The sequence below is a fragment of the Pagrus major genome, chromosome 1 (assembly GCF_040436345.1).
Source record: "Pagrus major chromosome 1, Pma_NU_1.0".
Lineage (NCBI taxonomy): Eukaryota > Metazoa > Chordata > Actinopteri > Spariformes > Sparidae > Pagrus > Pagrus major.
Window position 1 is genome coordinate 33,006,977 of NC_133215.1, and position 16,162 is coordinate 33,023,138.

Sequence of the window (16,162 nt, forward strand, 5' to 3'; positions counted from 1 at the left end):
TTATGGTCATTCTTTGTTGTTCACGGTTTTTCTTTGTTGTTTTTATTCTCTGTGAGGCACTTTGTGATACTCGATGTATGAAAAGTGCCATACAAACAAAAGTTGATTTGATTTGATTAAATTAGAAAAGGAGTGTGGCTATAAATATGAAATACAGCTGAAGAAAGCAGTGAAAAAAAAATCAAAGCTTTGTATCAGGAGATACTGCAAGATCTTAGTACTGAGGTAACTAAATCAAAAGAATCAGTCCCAAGAACTACAAGTCATCTGCCTGGATACAATATGTGAACAAAAAGACTAAAGTCGGAACTATAGCTGCAAGCTGCCAGGCTCCAGTCGAGACATGAGCTGTATAGTCATTGAGAGAGGTAAGAAATGTTTTAGTATGGATGGCTTCTCATGTTTCCTCACAAAAGAAGTTCCAGGATGTTATCTCTGGGTTGCAGCATTTGTCTTCAGAGTTGAAACTGGTTACATTCATTGAGTATTTTATATATACAGTCATGGTCAAAAGTTTAGATACACGCAGTCTTCAGTTCCAATGATTTCTACAACTCATTATTCTGTGATGGAATGAGTAGATGTCTGAGAAGACTTATAATAAATTGATATTTGAAGCAAACTTCATGAATGTTTTTTGTGACAAAGTAGTATGTGTTCCACTCATTCCATCACAGAAAAATGAGAGTTGTAGAAACTTTCTTTGAAGCTTAGTCATATCTTAGTTATAATTGAAGTAGAATAGAATATATAGAATTAGAAATCACTTCAGACCCACTCATTTTAAAACTCTTCTCACTCCTTCATACATTTTGCACAGTCACAGTTCAACGATTCAACATTTTTCAGCCATTCTCAGATTTTAACAGTCCGTTACCACTACCAAATTCATTACCATCACCATGGCAACGGATACAAATTGGGCCAAGACAGAGACAGATTTGCCAGAGTGCAGTTTAAAACACACAGTGGCACAACTGCTTAATTTAAATATTTAAATGTTCCCAATCTTTGAAACTTTATAAGATTTATTCAACTTCTCAGTCCCATTCATAATATTTCACTCATTCTCACTGTAACATCTCTACAGTCTCCATCAGCTGCTTCTCAACACAAATTCAAGTCAAGTCAGTTCTGCACACAGCATCTAAATATTTTGAATCCTTCATTCTCACCCCACTATTATGACTCTTCATACTCTTCTTCAATAAATTAAAACCACCAATTCAGTTTAGCATCAGCTCTTCGACAAACCTTAAAACATTCCACGTTTTTCATATATTCTTGCCATTATTCATATATTCAGACATATTTGCCAATGAGTGCAGTTTGAAACACACAGCGGTACACACACGCACAAATGAAGTCAAATATGCGTGCGTAAGCATGCACCCACAAGTGCGCACACACAATGGATATTTTGTATCTCTTTTTTCTTGACCATTTTTCCAACATTTTGTACTAACTAATTTTGTACTAAAACTATTATCTGCACATTCAATCTTAAAGCCAGAAACTCCATTCAAATATTAGTGCTCCCCATCTTTGATACATGAGAGTTATTCAACTTTTCAGTCCCATTCAGAGTATTTGACTAATAATTCCCACTGTAACATCTCTTCATACTCCATCAGCGGCTTCTTGACACAAATTAAGCCAGTGTTGCAGTTTGTCTCCCCTCTATTAGGATGCTTCATATTATTCAAACAGGACTTCGATATTTTTTTTGTTAAGTTTGCCACTAGCTTTTCAACAAACCATCAAATATTTAACTTTTTTTTTTATATTCTTGGAATTATTCGTTTTCACAGCTAGCAATGCACATAATAGCGTCAGCTTTTCAATGAACCTTAAAACATTTCCCATTTTCCATACATTCTGGGTATTATTCAATGTTTTTACAGCCAGCAATGCACATTTGGCGTCAGCATTTCAACAACCAGCATTCACAACCGGAAGTTCTTCAGAACTTGCCATCTCTAGATTTCTTTGCTATTAAAAGCATAATTCTCAGTAGAGAGATTAAATCTCTATTTGTCATATTGTCAGGTATTATACCCAGTATAAAAAATGCAGGATCCAAAGTAAAGTTGATACCTATTACATGTTTAATCTCATTTTAAAACTCCAGGATTTTGGGCAATCCCAAAATATACAGTACTTTGTCAAAAGTTTACATACACTTAAACAGAACATGTATGTCATGGCAGTCTTGAGTTCCAATGATTTCTACAGCTCTCATTTTTCTGTGATGGAATGAGAGCAACACAAACTACTTTGTCACAAAAAACATTCATGAGGTTTGGTTCAATAATACATTTAATTTAGGTCTTCTGAAAATATGACCAAATCTGCTGGGTCAATAATATACATACAGTAATTCTAAGATTTTGTCTAAATGCCATTTTCATCTTGATTGGGTACTTTTGATAGCCATCCACAAGCTTCTGGTAGTCCTCTGGCTGATTTGTTAACCACTCCTCTTGACAGAATCAGTGAAGTTCAACTAAATTTGTTAGCTTCCTGGCTTCTTCATTATTCAATTTACTTTCTTTAGAGCAGCAAATCCACTGGCAGCAAAACAGTCCCATAGCATAATACTGCCAGCACCAAGCTTGACAGTAGGTCTGGTGTTCTTGGAGTTAAAGGCCTCATCTTCTCTCCTCCAAAGATATTGCTGCTCATAGTGGCCAAACAACTACATTTCTGTTTCATCTGACCACAGAAGGTTTTTTCTTTGTCCATGTGATCAGCAGCAAACTTTAAACTGCCACGTCTGGAGCAAGGGCTTTTTTCTTTCATGTCAGCCCCTCAGCCCATGGCAATGCAAAACACACAACCGTGGACTCTGACACCTGTCTTCCAGCAGCTTCTAATTCATTGCAGACTTGCTTTTTGGTGGTTTTTGGTTGGCTCTTGACCACCCCACCTTAGTTTTCTCTCAGCAGCAGGTGATAGTTTGTGTTTTCTTCCTGATCGTGGCAGTGACACAACTGTGCCATGTACTTACTACTAACAAACAGTTGTTTGTATAGTTGATCTTTGGACCTGTAGCTGCTTTGAAATGGCTTCAAGTGACTTTCCTGACTTATTCAAATCAATAATGTGTTCTTTCCCATAGTTGTGTTTGTGGCTGAGTCTAATGGGTGTATCAAACAAGCCCCAATAAAAGTTGAATTGAGAACTTTATTTACCATTATTTAAGAGAGAGATAAGATTTTTTTGACTCTAACCATTTCTAATCCTTGGTTTGTTTTCTTTCAGATTTACCAATCCATGTGTGTTTATTTAGTGCATCAAGTAATATGCTTTAATCATTTTTTGAAGTGGATAAATAAATCTTGGTAGTATCTTGGAATCTTGGAAGTATTAAAGTTCAACAACAAAGGCCAAGTAGAGTTCAGTTTCATATTAGTTCACTCACGTGTCTCCCCAAAACAATAGCTCTCAAACCCAAGATTGGAGTTATGCGCAGCACTATCTGGTGCACGCCTCTGTGACCTGATCAAGAATGAACTCACCCTGCCAATCTGAAGCAGTACGCTTTGGAGTGATTACACAACTGTGCTCCACTGGCTACAGGCAGACTCCTGCCACCTTATAGTATCTCAATAACTTCTCGGAGCACCAAGTGAGATTTTATGTGATCAAGGAACCAACTTCAAAGGAGGAAATAAGGAGTTACAGGAAGCCTTCAACAAGCTTTCTCCCACTCTCAAGTCAGTGTTGGCAAGAAAGAAAATTCACTTTCATTTCAATCCTCCACACTCACCCCACTTCGGTGGTATCTGGGAGCGGGAAATATGCTCAGTAAAGAATGCTCTGAAGACGACCATTGGTGCACAAATGGTTACTGAAGAGGTTCTGAGAACAGTGTTGATCGAAACTGAAGGTATTCTTACCTCAAAACCACTTGGCTATGTATCTTCGGACATTGCAGATGTTAATCTAGTCACCTCCAACCATCTTATCATGGGACAACGTAATGCATCTCTCCCTATAGTGTCCTACACTGACTCCTCTCCTCAGTCAATGACGGTGGCGCCATGCACAGGTATTGTCTGACTATTTCTGGAAACAAGTTCCTCCCCAGACAGCTTAACAACCATTCACATCTTGGCTCACCTAGTCCTAACAAGTCCAGTTGCCTACGATACAGCACTTAGAATTACCATGACCTGGATGACTGAGAACCTTCATCAACTATTAAAGTTCAAGTTTCCTGGCATTCCTGTATTCTTGTTGATGCCCATGATAAGAATCATTGCCTCCTGAACCTCCAACAACACCCTCTTTGTCCTTTATTCCTGTCATGTCTTTGTTTTGTCTTATTGTCACAGCCAATGGTCTCTTTGTCTTACTCCTCTCTTGAGGAAAAAAAAATCTGAGCAACAACTGTTAACTCTGATCCATGATCGTTTTTTATACACCATTTTAACCCACATTGAGTAAAACCTCAAAACTGCCAATGTTTATTAAAGGAAGCTCCATTTGACCCTATCAAATGCCTTTTGAGCATCTAAACTGAGCAACATGGTGGACTATTTTTTGTGCATGAAATGGGATTGAATGTTCTCCTAATATTGTTGGCACCTTGTCTACAAATAAGGAAACATGTCTGATCTGGTTTGATTAATTTTGATATACATGCCGACAGATATGTTTGTCAATGTTTTAGTTATAAGTCATAACAAAGTAAACTAACAGGCCACACAAGGTTGGGTGTTTGCCTTCCTTATGTAAAACAGGGATGATGGCTTCTGACCATGTTTTTGGTGTTAGCACTTCTGCAAACCATTTATAGAACTCCCCTGAAAACCCATCTATATCAATGGATTTTTTTTTAAGAGACTTTATTATGACAGATATGTCCTTTAATGAAATTAGCTGTATCATTTCAGATGCCTCCTTTGCCTTTATGATGGTATATTTAATCTTTTAAGGAATTCTTTGTTTTGCTGTCGATGGAATTAGACTCTGAGTCATTATATAGATTTTCTAGAATAATTGGTGAAGGCTTCAGCTATCTCTGTTGGCTTTACCAGCATTTGTTTCGAAACAGGATGTCTTATTTTTGAAATGATCCTATTAGTTTTGGCCTTTTGAAGTTGGAAAGCTTATAAATGGCTGGCTCTATTGCATGTAGAGCCAGCCAATTTCCGGTTTAGCGCCCGGCTAGCTTGAATGAGGATAAAATAATTCAATCGTGTGGCTCTTCTAGACTTTCCAAATGTCATTGGACTGAATGGCTCAAATTCTGACAGTCATTTTTGGGGGGGTTGTGGGGGTATCCACCGTTTTATAGACCCTTCTCTCAAAATGTAATGGGAAAATGTCTTTTTGGTCCACAGTGCATCACGTGATGATGTAATTACACGGTTTGGCCACTACAAAAACTGAGTTTCAGAGCCTAGTGCTCCATCTTGGACTTACGTTTAGATCAAAGCCGAGTCGAGGTGTTCAAAACCTGTGTCTACTGCAGAGTCAATTGACCTGGGTGTAAATGCTGTGTTAACACATTCCCAGCGCAGTCAAAGGCCTGATCTTTAGTGGGTTTAAGTGGGGTTTTTGACCGGTGGAAAAGGGGGATAACAGAAGCTTTGTTTGCATGAAAGTTAATAAACAGGATATCAGCAGGAGCATCACATTCCGACATGTCCAATGAGAGATAAAACTGTGAGAATGAAACAGGAACTGAACTCAAAAAAACCCCAAACCAGACAGCAAAGCAGATACAAATCTAGCTGTTGGAGTTCCTCCAGAGATCAGCCTTTGAAAAAATAAAGTGATCATCCAGCAAAACTGTTTGTTGTCCGCTTCAAAGATATTTAAACAGATATAAAGGACAGGATTGGTTATAATGTAGGACACAGACAGCAGCTGAAATAATGCAGTCAGGATAATAGCAAAATAAATCATATCTTTATTTTGTAAGTATGCTGCTATACACAACCTATTCAGTCATTTAGGTATGAGGGTGTGTTACTCATATTTTAAATAACACTGGAAATACTGTAAATCAGGGGTCTCAAACTGCCAATCCAGGCCAGCAAAATGACGGTGGGGTCGGCGGGCGAGAAATGTAATGACGGAAGCTATACCACTGTGTAACACCTGGAACACAGACTACCAAAGCAAGACTAGTTCAAGGCGTAAGTAAGTTTTTTATTAGGAAAAAAGATGTGCACTGTTAAAAGTTCAGTGCAATGTTTCAATAAGATATTAAAGAGTAGGGAAAAAGATCTGCACTAACTGTTAACAACTAATCCTATAAAAATGTATACAAAAGCTGTTTGCTTTTTTGCATTATTGTGTTTGTTATGGCCTAAGAGCCGTCAGTGGTTGTGTGTGGGTGTGGCTGCTCTCTTCTGTGTTCTCCAGGTGCTGCCCTCCCCTGCTGGAGCAGGTGATTGTGTGTGGCTGTCTCCAGTTACTAATCAGGGCAAGATTTAAGCTGGGGCCAGAGTTGTGGCTGGGGCCAGTGGGTCATCCAGCAGCGTCCATGCTGTGTGTGTTTTCAGAAGACGAGAGCAGCGTCGACAGACTGAATTGTTTTCCTGTTTTTCTGTCGACTGTGTTAGGAGAAAATTATTGTGTAGTGCAACCGGCTTCCCAGTTTTTTAAAGGGAAGTTAGTTTTCAGTTTGTAATACAATTTTGTGTTCTTGTAGAGGTAATCTTTGTTTTTGGTAATAAAACCTGAAGCCTGATTTGGGAGTTAAGTTTAAGTCAAGTTTTATTTTGTAATGTGTTACTCCCCACAGTCCCTAGACCTCCCAGGGGACGTAACAGTGTTAATAATGGAAACACAACTACATCTTCAGAAATATTGTGCTTTCTTGTTGTACTTAAATGCTGTAGTGGCCCTCCTACAAGATGACTGTACCAACAGTGGCCCCAAGATAATTTGAGTTTGAGACCCCTGCTATAAATCATTGAGGTCACATGTCAAAGTTTTATTTAATTTTACTTATTAAAGACATAACATATCTTGATTAAAAATGACATGTTTTGATATAGTTAATAAACCCCAGAATGACTGCTATCTCATCTCATTTTCAGGTTTACAGGCTCAGAGTGTGATGACTTTATAGTCAGAGACAGCTCTCCACTCTCAGTTCTTGCCACGGGGAGTTTTCGGTAGAAATATCCATTTCAAATGTGATGATCTCAGGAACGGCTGGTCAGCAATGTGCTGTACAATCATATTGGCTTTGAAATAAAGTTGTTAATAAAAAAGAGAGCTCAATTAATTGCAGTATGACTTTCATTGTATTCTATCATCGACTGAGGAACTGCAACAAAATAAGAGATGAGGGAGCCAAATAATTCAAACAGAGAGAGACACCTAATGAGCAGGCAATATGTCACAGTGCAAAATAATAGCTTTGCCATTTGTTTTTTTGCTGCAATCACACACTATTAGACTGCAGGATGCAGCTGTGAAGGCTGAATGACCCTCCTGACTTCTTGTGAATAGTTTCACTCTGCTTTGTCGGTTCAGCAGAGGATTTGTCATGACTTGTTTTGGTCTGATAGTTTATGTGGCTGTGTTGTCCTCAGATGACTCTCCAGGCCAAAATTTTGTGGACACATCTGTTTTTGTTCACAGGCGAAAACCTGACTATAGAAATAAGTGGGTATCAACTCTTGATGCTCACAGCTTAATAATTGTGCAGAGTTTGTTCTCTCTAACGTTCAGAACTGATCTGCTGGGTTGGCAGTAGATTCACTTGTTATTTACATCCTTCCGCTGAGTCCTGTGGGCACTGATAAGCTTTCACCTCAATGCGGTCACCCACATTCCATTTCGTGCTGTTATTTTCGGTTTCCTTTCAAAAATGAACATGAGATTTACTCTAAGGCCAGAGGCTCCAAGGGTAACCGAGCCTTGAGCTTATTAGCTAATGGTAGCTGGCTACGGCCAAGGATAGCTAGCAAAGTGTAGCATTTATTGATTACTCTGGTGATATACTGCCCCCTATGCTTTTGAAGCTACCATTCTAGCCATATTTTACAAATTACACCTGTACCTGTACAGTACAGTTCATTTTGCATGTGCATTCTGCAAAATGATGAAATACCAGCACCTGGCAAAGCAATCAGTGAGTGACAGTTTATCTGTTGTGAAATGCATCTTGCTGTGGAGTATGGGAAAGTGAACTCACACGCTGTGAGCTGTTCAGTCTTGATACTGATGATACTTGCTGAAACATGCATACAGTACTTGAACACGGTAAATACTGGAAACAGGAGCTGATTCCTCCCATTAAACCATTATCCACATGGAAAGTGTTTCACTATGTTTACGTATATAGAGAGAGGTGGTTGTCTGTCTGTTGGCCTACTTCCAACCCACCGCACACACACGACCACCATGATGACCACATCAGTGTGTCATCATATTTTTATGGTGGCCAGTAACTGTTAACATGCATGATGAATATGCAGGAAGAGTTTAGACAGAATAGTTTAGATATAACAATAAACATTTTGCCCTGTTTTCGGTCAGTTTCCACTGCAAACAAATCATATGCAGTATTTGCAGTATATTATTCAGAACAACAAGATACTAATAAAGCCTAATCACAATAACAAATATGATTTTTTATCTTCATACACAGAGCAAATAAGTTCTTCTGGCTCAGTTTATACAGCAGCAGCTTATGGCTGTTAATCAGAATTGCACAATGCATCACACTGTTTAAAGCAGACCTCCCACCACCTCAGCACCCAAGGCTTCACTTCCGGTCAGCGGAACTTTTATCAAAGTGTACAACTGTACTCATTTGACGTGCGTGAACATGCCCAGGCAAAGCGCACAATAATGTATTAATCATCTCTGTGTGTGGTCGAGACATTTTGTTTCTCATTCAGTCGGTAATCCACTTAAGTGAGTGCATCATTTTTCCTTTCCCTTGCCTGTGAAAGGAGTTGTGCGCACATTCCAGTGTATGTCTCAAGAGTGAGTGTGGAAATTCCAGAACCTCTATCAGGTTTGGCTTGACGGGAAAAAGCATGGACTCTGGGAAAACCCACTCTGCGCTGCCTATAAAAGGAGAAGAGGCTCACAGCAACTCTTCACTCTTCTCCTCTCAACCTGCTCTCACTCTCACTCTCTCGTCTGAGGGATCTGGACTTTTTTTTGTCTTTCAACTGAAAAATGGCTTCGTCACAGAAAAGCTGCACTCTCCTGTTTGTTGTTGTGGCTGCAGTTTGCATTCAGCTCTTCCAAGGTGAGTTAAAGTACTTTATAATGGTTAAAATGGTGTGTTATCGGGTTGTAGGATGTGTTATACAATGGTGAAAAACGCTGAGGAAGAGACAAGACCGATGATGCATTATTCATTATACTGTAATACTCTCACTCTTATAGTATAACTACAGTTATAGTGGGCCTACATGTTTGTCAAAACCATAAGTGACTCTGTCCTGTTGCTGATACAAGCCTAACTTCTTCTTGAAAACTCTTTGCTGCAGCTCATGACTTTCCTGGACGCTGCTCATGTCTCAGCACGATCAAGTTCATCAGAGGCAATATGTCAGATTTCCAAGTCCTTGAAAAGCGACCTGGATGTGACAAAACTGAACTAATGTAAGTTTAAATACAACCTTTAATATCTGCTGATGTATAATGTTCTCACCAGACGTGCTGGCTTTGATTCTGATTTCTTATTTTGTCTTTTGTATTTTTTTAGTGTAACCATGAACAACGCTGATAACTCCACTCAGCAAATCTGCATGAGTCCTGAGGGAAAGATGGCCATTGCTTTTTTGAAATGCTGGACAAGGTGAGGGAATAATCCACCCAAACAACATCATTGCTTAGCTGTCACACAATAACATCACCGTCAACTTGAATTAAACTTTGGAACTAGATTCTTTAAAAAAAAAAAAAAAAAAAAAAAAAATCGAAAGATCTTGGATGATGTTGCTGGCATCAGAGGCTTTTTTCCAAGTCTTTTATACTGCTAAATTGATAACTGGAGTACCAGTTTTAAAAGCTACACATATCTTCCACTTTTTGACTCAAGAAATCTCATCACACATTAACATGTGACTCATTGCACAAACCTCCAGATGTTTCGTATTAGTCCTCTGGCCTAATCCCAGTTTTTCTTCCTCACTCTTTTTAGGATAAACAAAGACGAGAGCCGTAAGATGGAGTGTATCAACAGAAAAAGAAGGGCAGAGTGAGAGTACAAGAGGCCTGACAAAGGGAAGAAAGTTATCCGGACTGGAGTCCCAGAGGTGACATGAAGACTGAGCCCACAGGCCTAAGAATGCTGAGAGCAGAGCTTTAACTGAACTCCTGCACTGGAGAGGATTGGGAAATGACAGCGAGAGGGGAAGAGCAGTAGGAGGGGAATGATGAACACTTAGGATTCAGAAAGGGCAGAGAATGAAATAAAGAAGGGGACAGACAACAATGAAACTTTGTACCGTTATAGCAGCAAGTCTGTGTACGAAGACCCCTGTTGAAATGCAAATACATTTATTTTTTTAGCTTCACCAAAGATATTATTTATGCAGACTTATTTATTTGTCTATTTGTATTTGTTGTCAATTTTTAAATTGTTTTTACAAATGTTTGAATCAAAGCAAATAAAGATTTTGTTACAACTCCATGCCTTCTGCTTGTTTGTATCCCACTTACCCCCAACACCAAGTCTAATTTAAGTAAATTACTCCAAACTGCAAATTCTTTGCCGTTCTAATAAAACCTGCGGCTCACCACCAGCATTTCTGCAGCTGAGCAGTCACAGAGCATCAAGATAAAAACAAAAAGTTATTACTCTGCAGCACAGCAGTTGAGGACACTGAAGTGACTTTGTTGCAGCATGCGACAAATTAATTGTTATTACAGACAACGCTTTCACCTCAGGGATGAGGGGGCTTTGCACGATAATAATTAAATGCTGCCCATGAAAAAATTTGACCACAGCTGTTTGCAGCAGCTGCAGCATGGATGACAGAGAGGAGATGGGCTCCTGAAACATCTCGTGACTTGACCGTGGTGATAAGTGATTAGTTACAGCAGCTCTTACAAGTTGTTAGTCTAGTTAATGGAGCAACAAGGAAAACATCTAAGTCAAACTGAAACTGGAATTCTGCTCACTCTTTGTGTAAGGACTTATGCAACATACTGCAGCTATTGTGAGTATTCTTTCATGAGACTATAAAACTGTTTTTGGACCTTTTTGTGGAAGCAGCATAACCTTCAGGTTGGGTGGGTGTCTCCAAGCAGACATTTTAAAGCCACTAGTGCCGTTTCTTCCACTCACACTTTTGGCCACACCGAGTCAAACTGAGCTGCGCTGATTTGCTTGTCCATCACCAGTTTTACTGCGCCACGTTGAGCCACGGCGCGCCGAGCCAAGCCAAGCCAAGCCAAGCCAAGCCAAGCCGCAACGCAGATGGACCTGCTCTGGAGTAGGGCCAAGCTACGGCTGCCAAGCGGGCCGCTGTAATCATGTGACTGCAGCCAACCTGTAACAAGCAGCAACCCGTTTCCCCCTCAAATCGATACTTAACTCATGTCTGTGCAGGAAACCTGAGAAACAGTCTGTGTGTTCAGCTCTCAGTACTTTTGTAGCCTCTAACTGAATCTCTTTAGTTTCTCTCATCCTGTTTATTCTTTCAAACATCTGCTGTGTCAGAGCAACTGTCAGAGTCATGATTAGTTACTGCTGGTGAAAACACAATGTTTCCTGAAATGCTGCTTCATAATAAAAGCTTTTGAATGTCTAAATAACGATTTTTAACGGTTTTGATTGGTGTAAAGAAATTAAAACAAGCAAGAGCTTTGCCCCCCCATAGAGTGCCACATGAATGAGTCCTAAAACTCAGAAGTAAGTTAGAGGTTTTGAACTTCCCTCATCTAAAAGTCATTGGGTTTTTTTAATTGGTTTTTCATTAAATGTTTGAAATAAGATCCATGGTTAACACGAGCTTAGGAGATTTTCAGGTTTTGTTCTACAACATAAAATACACCAGTTAATTTCCCACAGAGCGTTTTACGTATCACAAAGAAGGTAGTTGCTCACGAGTACTTAAAGGAACTTGAAGCAGGATTTGTGAAAAAATAAACATTAATTTTAAGTTTTTTAATGCTAATGGGTGATGAAGCGTTCAAAACCAAAAAGAATGAGCCCGCCCACGTATCTCTCCATTGCCTTGAACTGGCTGTGTGCTGCTTAATGTACTGCAATTCGGTGTCCGAATTTTCCGTGCAGTCCTGCGGACGTGACGTCGGATGAATGCGCGTCCTCGACGGCTTTTGACTTGGATACGCGAAGAAGACAAGCGCGGTGGACCCAAACTAGTGTTTGGGTAGTAATGGATTCTGCTACGGCCAGCAAACGACCCACCACCACACAAAGTCCACTAAAAAGTCATACTAAGAGGAAAACGAAGGTTTTATCAGCGGCATGTCGTGAGTCCAAACGAAATTACGACCAAAGCCGGGCTGGCACCCGAGTACACATCGGATACGCGTTCGGCTCATGGAGGCAGCTTCAACTTTATTTGGGACTGAAAACAGATGCTGACATGGCTCATTTCCTAGTAACCAGGTAAGAAAACATTACAGGTCATGTTTAGAGCTTGATTTGAAAATCATATGAGATCACCGAGGACTTGGAGTGACCTAACGTGCAAAGTAGCGTTAGCTGCAAACATGTAACTTAGTCCACCGCTGTGTAACACTGAATACTTACAGACTGCGCATTTTCCACGGTCCTTTAGTCTGAAACTGAATAGTTAGAAGTATGTCCCTTTATATATGGGACCGAAAGCCCAACCTGTTATCTGGGAGGTGATGTGAGCAGCTGGATGTAGCCACAGGCTAACGGTTTGTTTGTGTCTGTGTAGCAACATTAGCCGCTAACACACAGCAATCCCGTACCAGAGACGATATTTCTGGCCCAGAAATATGCATCAACCGTAACGGTAAATCGCTGCGCTTGTGTGTCGCTACACACAGCGAGCCGGCTTCCCGGCTGCTTCCTGTGTGTAGGGGATAAGGCATCAGCTGCACTGCTGTGAAGAGTTCATACGTGCTCCCGGACACCGGCTTGTCTGATGGCTGCAGTTACCCTAACGGCCGCAACGGCCATCGTGTCACTATTGAGTCTTATTTCTTGATCCTGCCCCAAGTCCCTTTAAATGAGACTATAGAAGTTGTGGGGGACACTAAACTTCTTAACGCAGAACAGGGAGATTCATCTACTCACTAGTCCGTCTTTACAGGCAGACTTTAGTTGCAAACAAATCTTTACAACTTAAAGGTGGATTAATTAAGTGTGTATTCTATAGCGTATATAGTAATACGCTTGGTGTTGGTGTTGCTGAAGTCTTCTGACTGCAATGTAGTTTGTTCATAGCCTAACACTACTATAGCTTTTTACTTCTGGCGATTTCATTTACACTTCAAAAATCGTAAAAGTGGTGTTCATCTGTGAAGATTATCTTACTGAAGATATAAACTTGCATTTGCCATAGAGCTTATTTTCTGCAACACAACAAAATCCATTTAAAAAATCCAATAGGCTTTTGAGCAAGAGTGTTGCTAACTTCCGGGATAGGGCAAAGCTAGGAAGCATGGCTAACTAGCCTCTGCTACATTTTCAAATAACAGATGCAGTAAGAACAGGAAAAACATCTGCTCTTCTGACATGGGAGCGTAAAAGCATTAATCCAAAATGGTTAATACCCCCAATTGCTCGCTATGTAGTCACACAAGAAAATTTAGCTAGTATTTGTGGTGATTTGTCCAAGTGAAAGCAGTTTCTTCTAAAATTAGCTGAATTAATTCTATTAGTTTTATGTGACTACCATGCAATGATGATTGCGTTGCTGCTACATTGCTTCTAGCCTAGTTTGTTGATTCTTTTGTAGTGTTTTCCAGCAAGTGGGAGACAGGCCTGACACTACAAGAAGTTCCAATATCTGCAATTACAACTTGAACTTGAAGCGTTCTCACATTAGATTCCTATCACTTTATTTCACATCATGTGCACCCCTGCTGAGTGCCATGGGAACATTACCACTCTTTTAAAACAGCAAGGCACTTGGTGATTCATTGTGATTTAAATCATGCACATAGTTACAGAGACACAGAGTACTGAAGCATAGATTGGACTACATAATGAATATTGGTAATTACTTGTGAATACTGGACTACAGCCCTATTCTGCATTACAAGAACTATGCTGCTTTTTTAATGTGTCTCTTCTACATGTGTCATTATCCAATGAGGATGCTGACTTTTTGCCTGGATGTGACATGTGGCTTTAGTCTTTTAGCATGACATCATGATGCAGCCATCAGGTTTAATATGGTTCTCGTCGTAGAGTGAGTCAGCTTGAAACACTACAGTCATCCAGAGTTTATACCAACAGTATCACAGATGACATATTTCAATCCTCAGGCTGATAAAAGGTGAAGCACAGATTGATAAGATAATGTACAAAATCCCTACAACATTTTGTGCGTATCCCAAATGAGGGCTGCACATTTATCCCCTGCCTGTCTGTCAATAAATGCTAAAGTGGTAATGCTGAAAGGGATATTGATTGGCTGGGCCAACTTTACCCCTCAACCACTGCAGCTTCCTTTGAGTGATCAGTGGAGCCAACATGTCCTGATTTCTGACCATTAACTTTGCTGGAGAGATAAAGTTTGCTGGAGAATATCAGAGCTGCTGTGGCTTCACTCCAGGGAAATCAGAGCAGGCCTGGTTTGGGTCAAAGCATGAGAGTGTGGGAAAGAATAGATCCTCGATAAGCCAGCTCCTTTCTCTGTGTTCTGAGGCAGCGCGCTCATCTCTCAAGCTTGTGTTAACCACAGACCTTATTTCAGACATTTCATGAAAAACTAGAGAGGAAGTCAAAAAATGCTAACTTACTTCTGAGTTTTAGGACTCATTCCTGTGGCACTTTATGGGGGGGTCGAGCTCTTGCTTGTTTTCATTTCTTTAAACCAATCACAATTGTGTTGGGCGGTACTATACCCAGGATAGAGTCTGGCCATTCACATCCACACACACACACACACACACACACACACACACACACAGAAACACAACAAATGGATGCTAAAACATAAGCTACATACAAAGGCCCCCCAGGCACAAACAGCAGGGCCTCCTCCACACTGAGCCACTGCCTGCCTGTTCACAGACATGAAGCAGCACTCATTCACTTCTCTGCTTCCAGACAACAAACAGGAAGCCTGTCAGCACCAGACTGAGGCTAGAAAACATATAAACCACAGCCAGCTGCTGACACTTCTCCAACCTAATGAGAAAATACACTTCTGAGCTTTGATTAAATCCAGTATGTTTACAACGCTGATTTAAAAAAAAAATTGGGATGCTGTGAAAAATGTAAATAAAAACAGGATGAAATCATTTGTAAATGACTATGTTTACAGACAAGGGTGACAAGTCCATGTAATATCCTTTATACAATCATATGTTTCACAAAATACTGAACCTTGCCCCATTGCTAGTGAACAACTGAACCTGTTGAGGACAGCCCTTTTCAAACCCAATCATGATAAATAGTAAATATTAATAGACTGGACTTATATAGTGCATTTCTAGTCTTACCAACCAGTCAAAGCGCTTTAAACCACATGTCAGCATTCACCCATCCATCACACATTCACACACTGGTGGCAGAGGCTACCATGTAAGACACAACATGCTCATCAGGAGCGATAACCATTCATACTCAGGCTCACACTGATGGAAGGGGTTCAGGATTTAGTATCTTGCTCGTGGACTCGTTTCTAATTAGAGTATAATTTGGTATAGTATTGTAAATATAGTACATTTTAGCTCTAAAATGCATTATATGCAGTTTCTTATTACAGTGTGATTTAGGTATTTAGGATTATGGATTATTATGTATTATTAGTGTGCTTATAACTGTATAACTATACTTAGGGTATAACTGTCTATGTTTACTGTCTAATAAAAAGTAAGGCTTATTACATCTTATTAGACTAAACTAAAATAAAGTGCGACCCATACATGACCACCTGTGTTACCCTCCACACCTAAGTGCCATAATTAGGTCACATGATAACACAATTTGATAACATCCTCACTGACTGAGATTACTTTCATTAATTAAAGATTAAATTAAAGATTAAAT

At 39.8% G+C, this 16,162-nt stretch overlaps 1 protein-coding gene across 1 annotated transcript; it reads left to right on the forward strand.

Annotated features, from left to right (window-relative positions):
- Positions 1-9,110: 9,110 nt before the first annotated feature.
- On the forward strand, positions 9,111-10,622 carry cxcl18b (chemokine (C-X-C motif) ligand 18b). The gene is made up of 4 exons (XM_073467357.1): positions 9,111-9,235; positions 9,480-9,594; positions 9,698-9,790; positions 10,136-10,622. The coding sequence occupies exons 1-4, from the start codon at positions 9,163-9,165 to the stop codon at positions 10,194-10,196; spliced, it is 342 nt and encodes a 113-aa protein (XP_073323458.1). The 5' UTR covers positions 9,111-9,162; the 3' UTR covers positions 10,197-10,622.
- Positions 10,623-16,162: the final 5,540 nt, after the last annotated feature.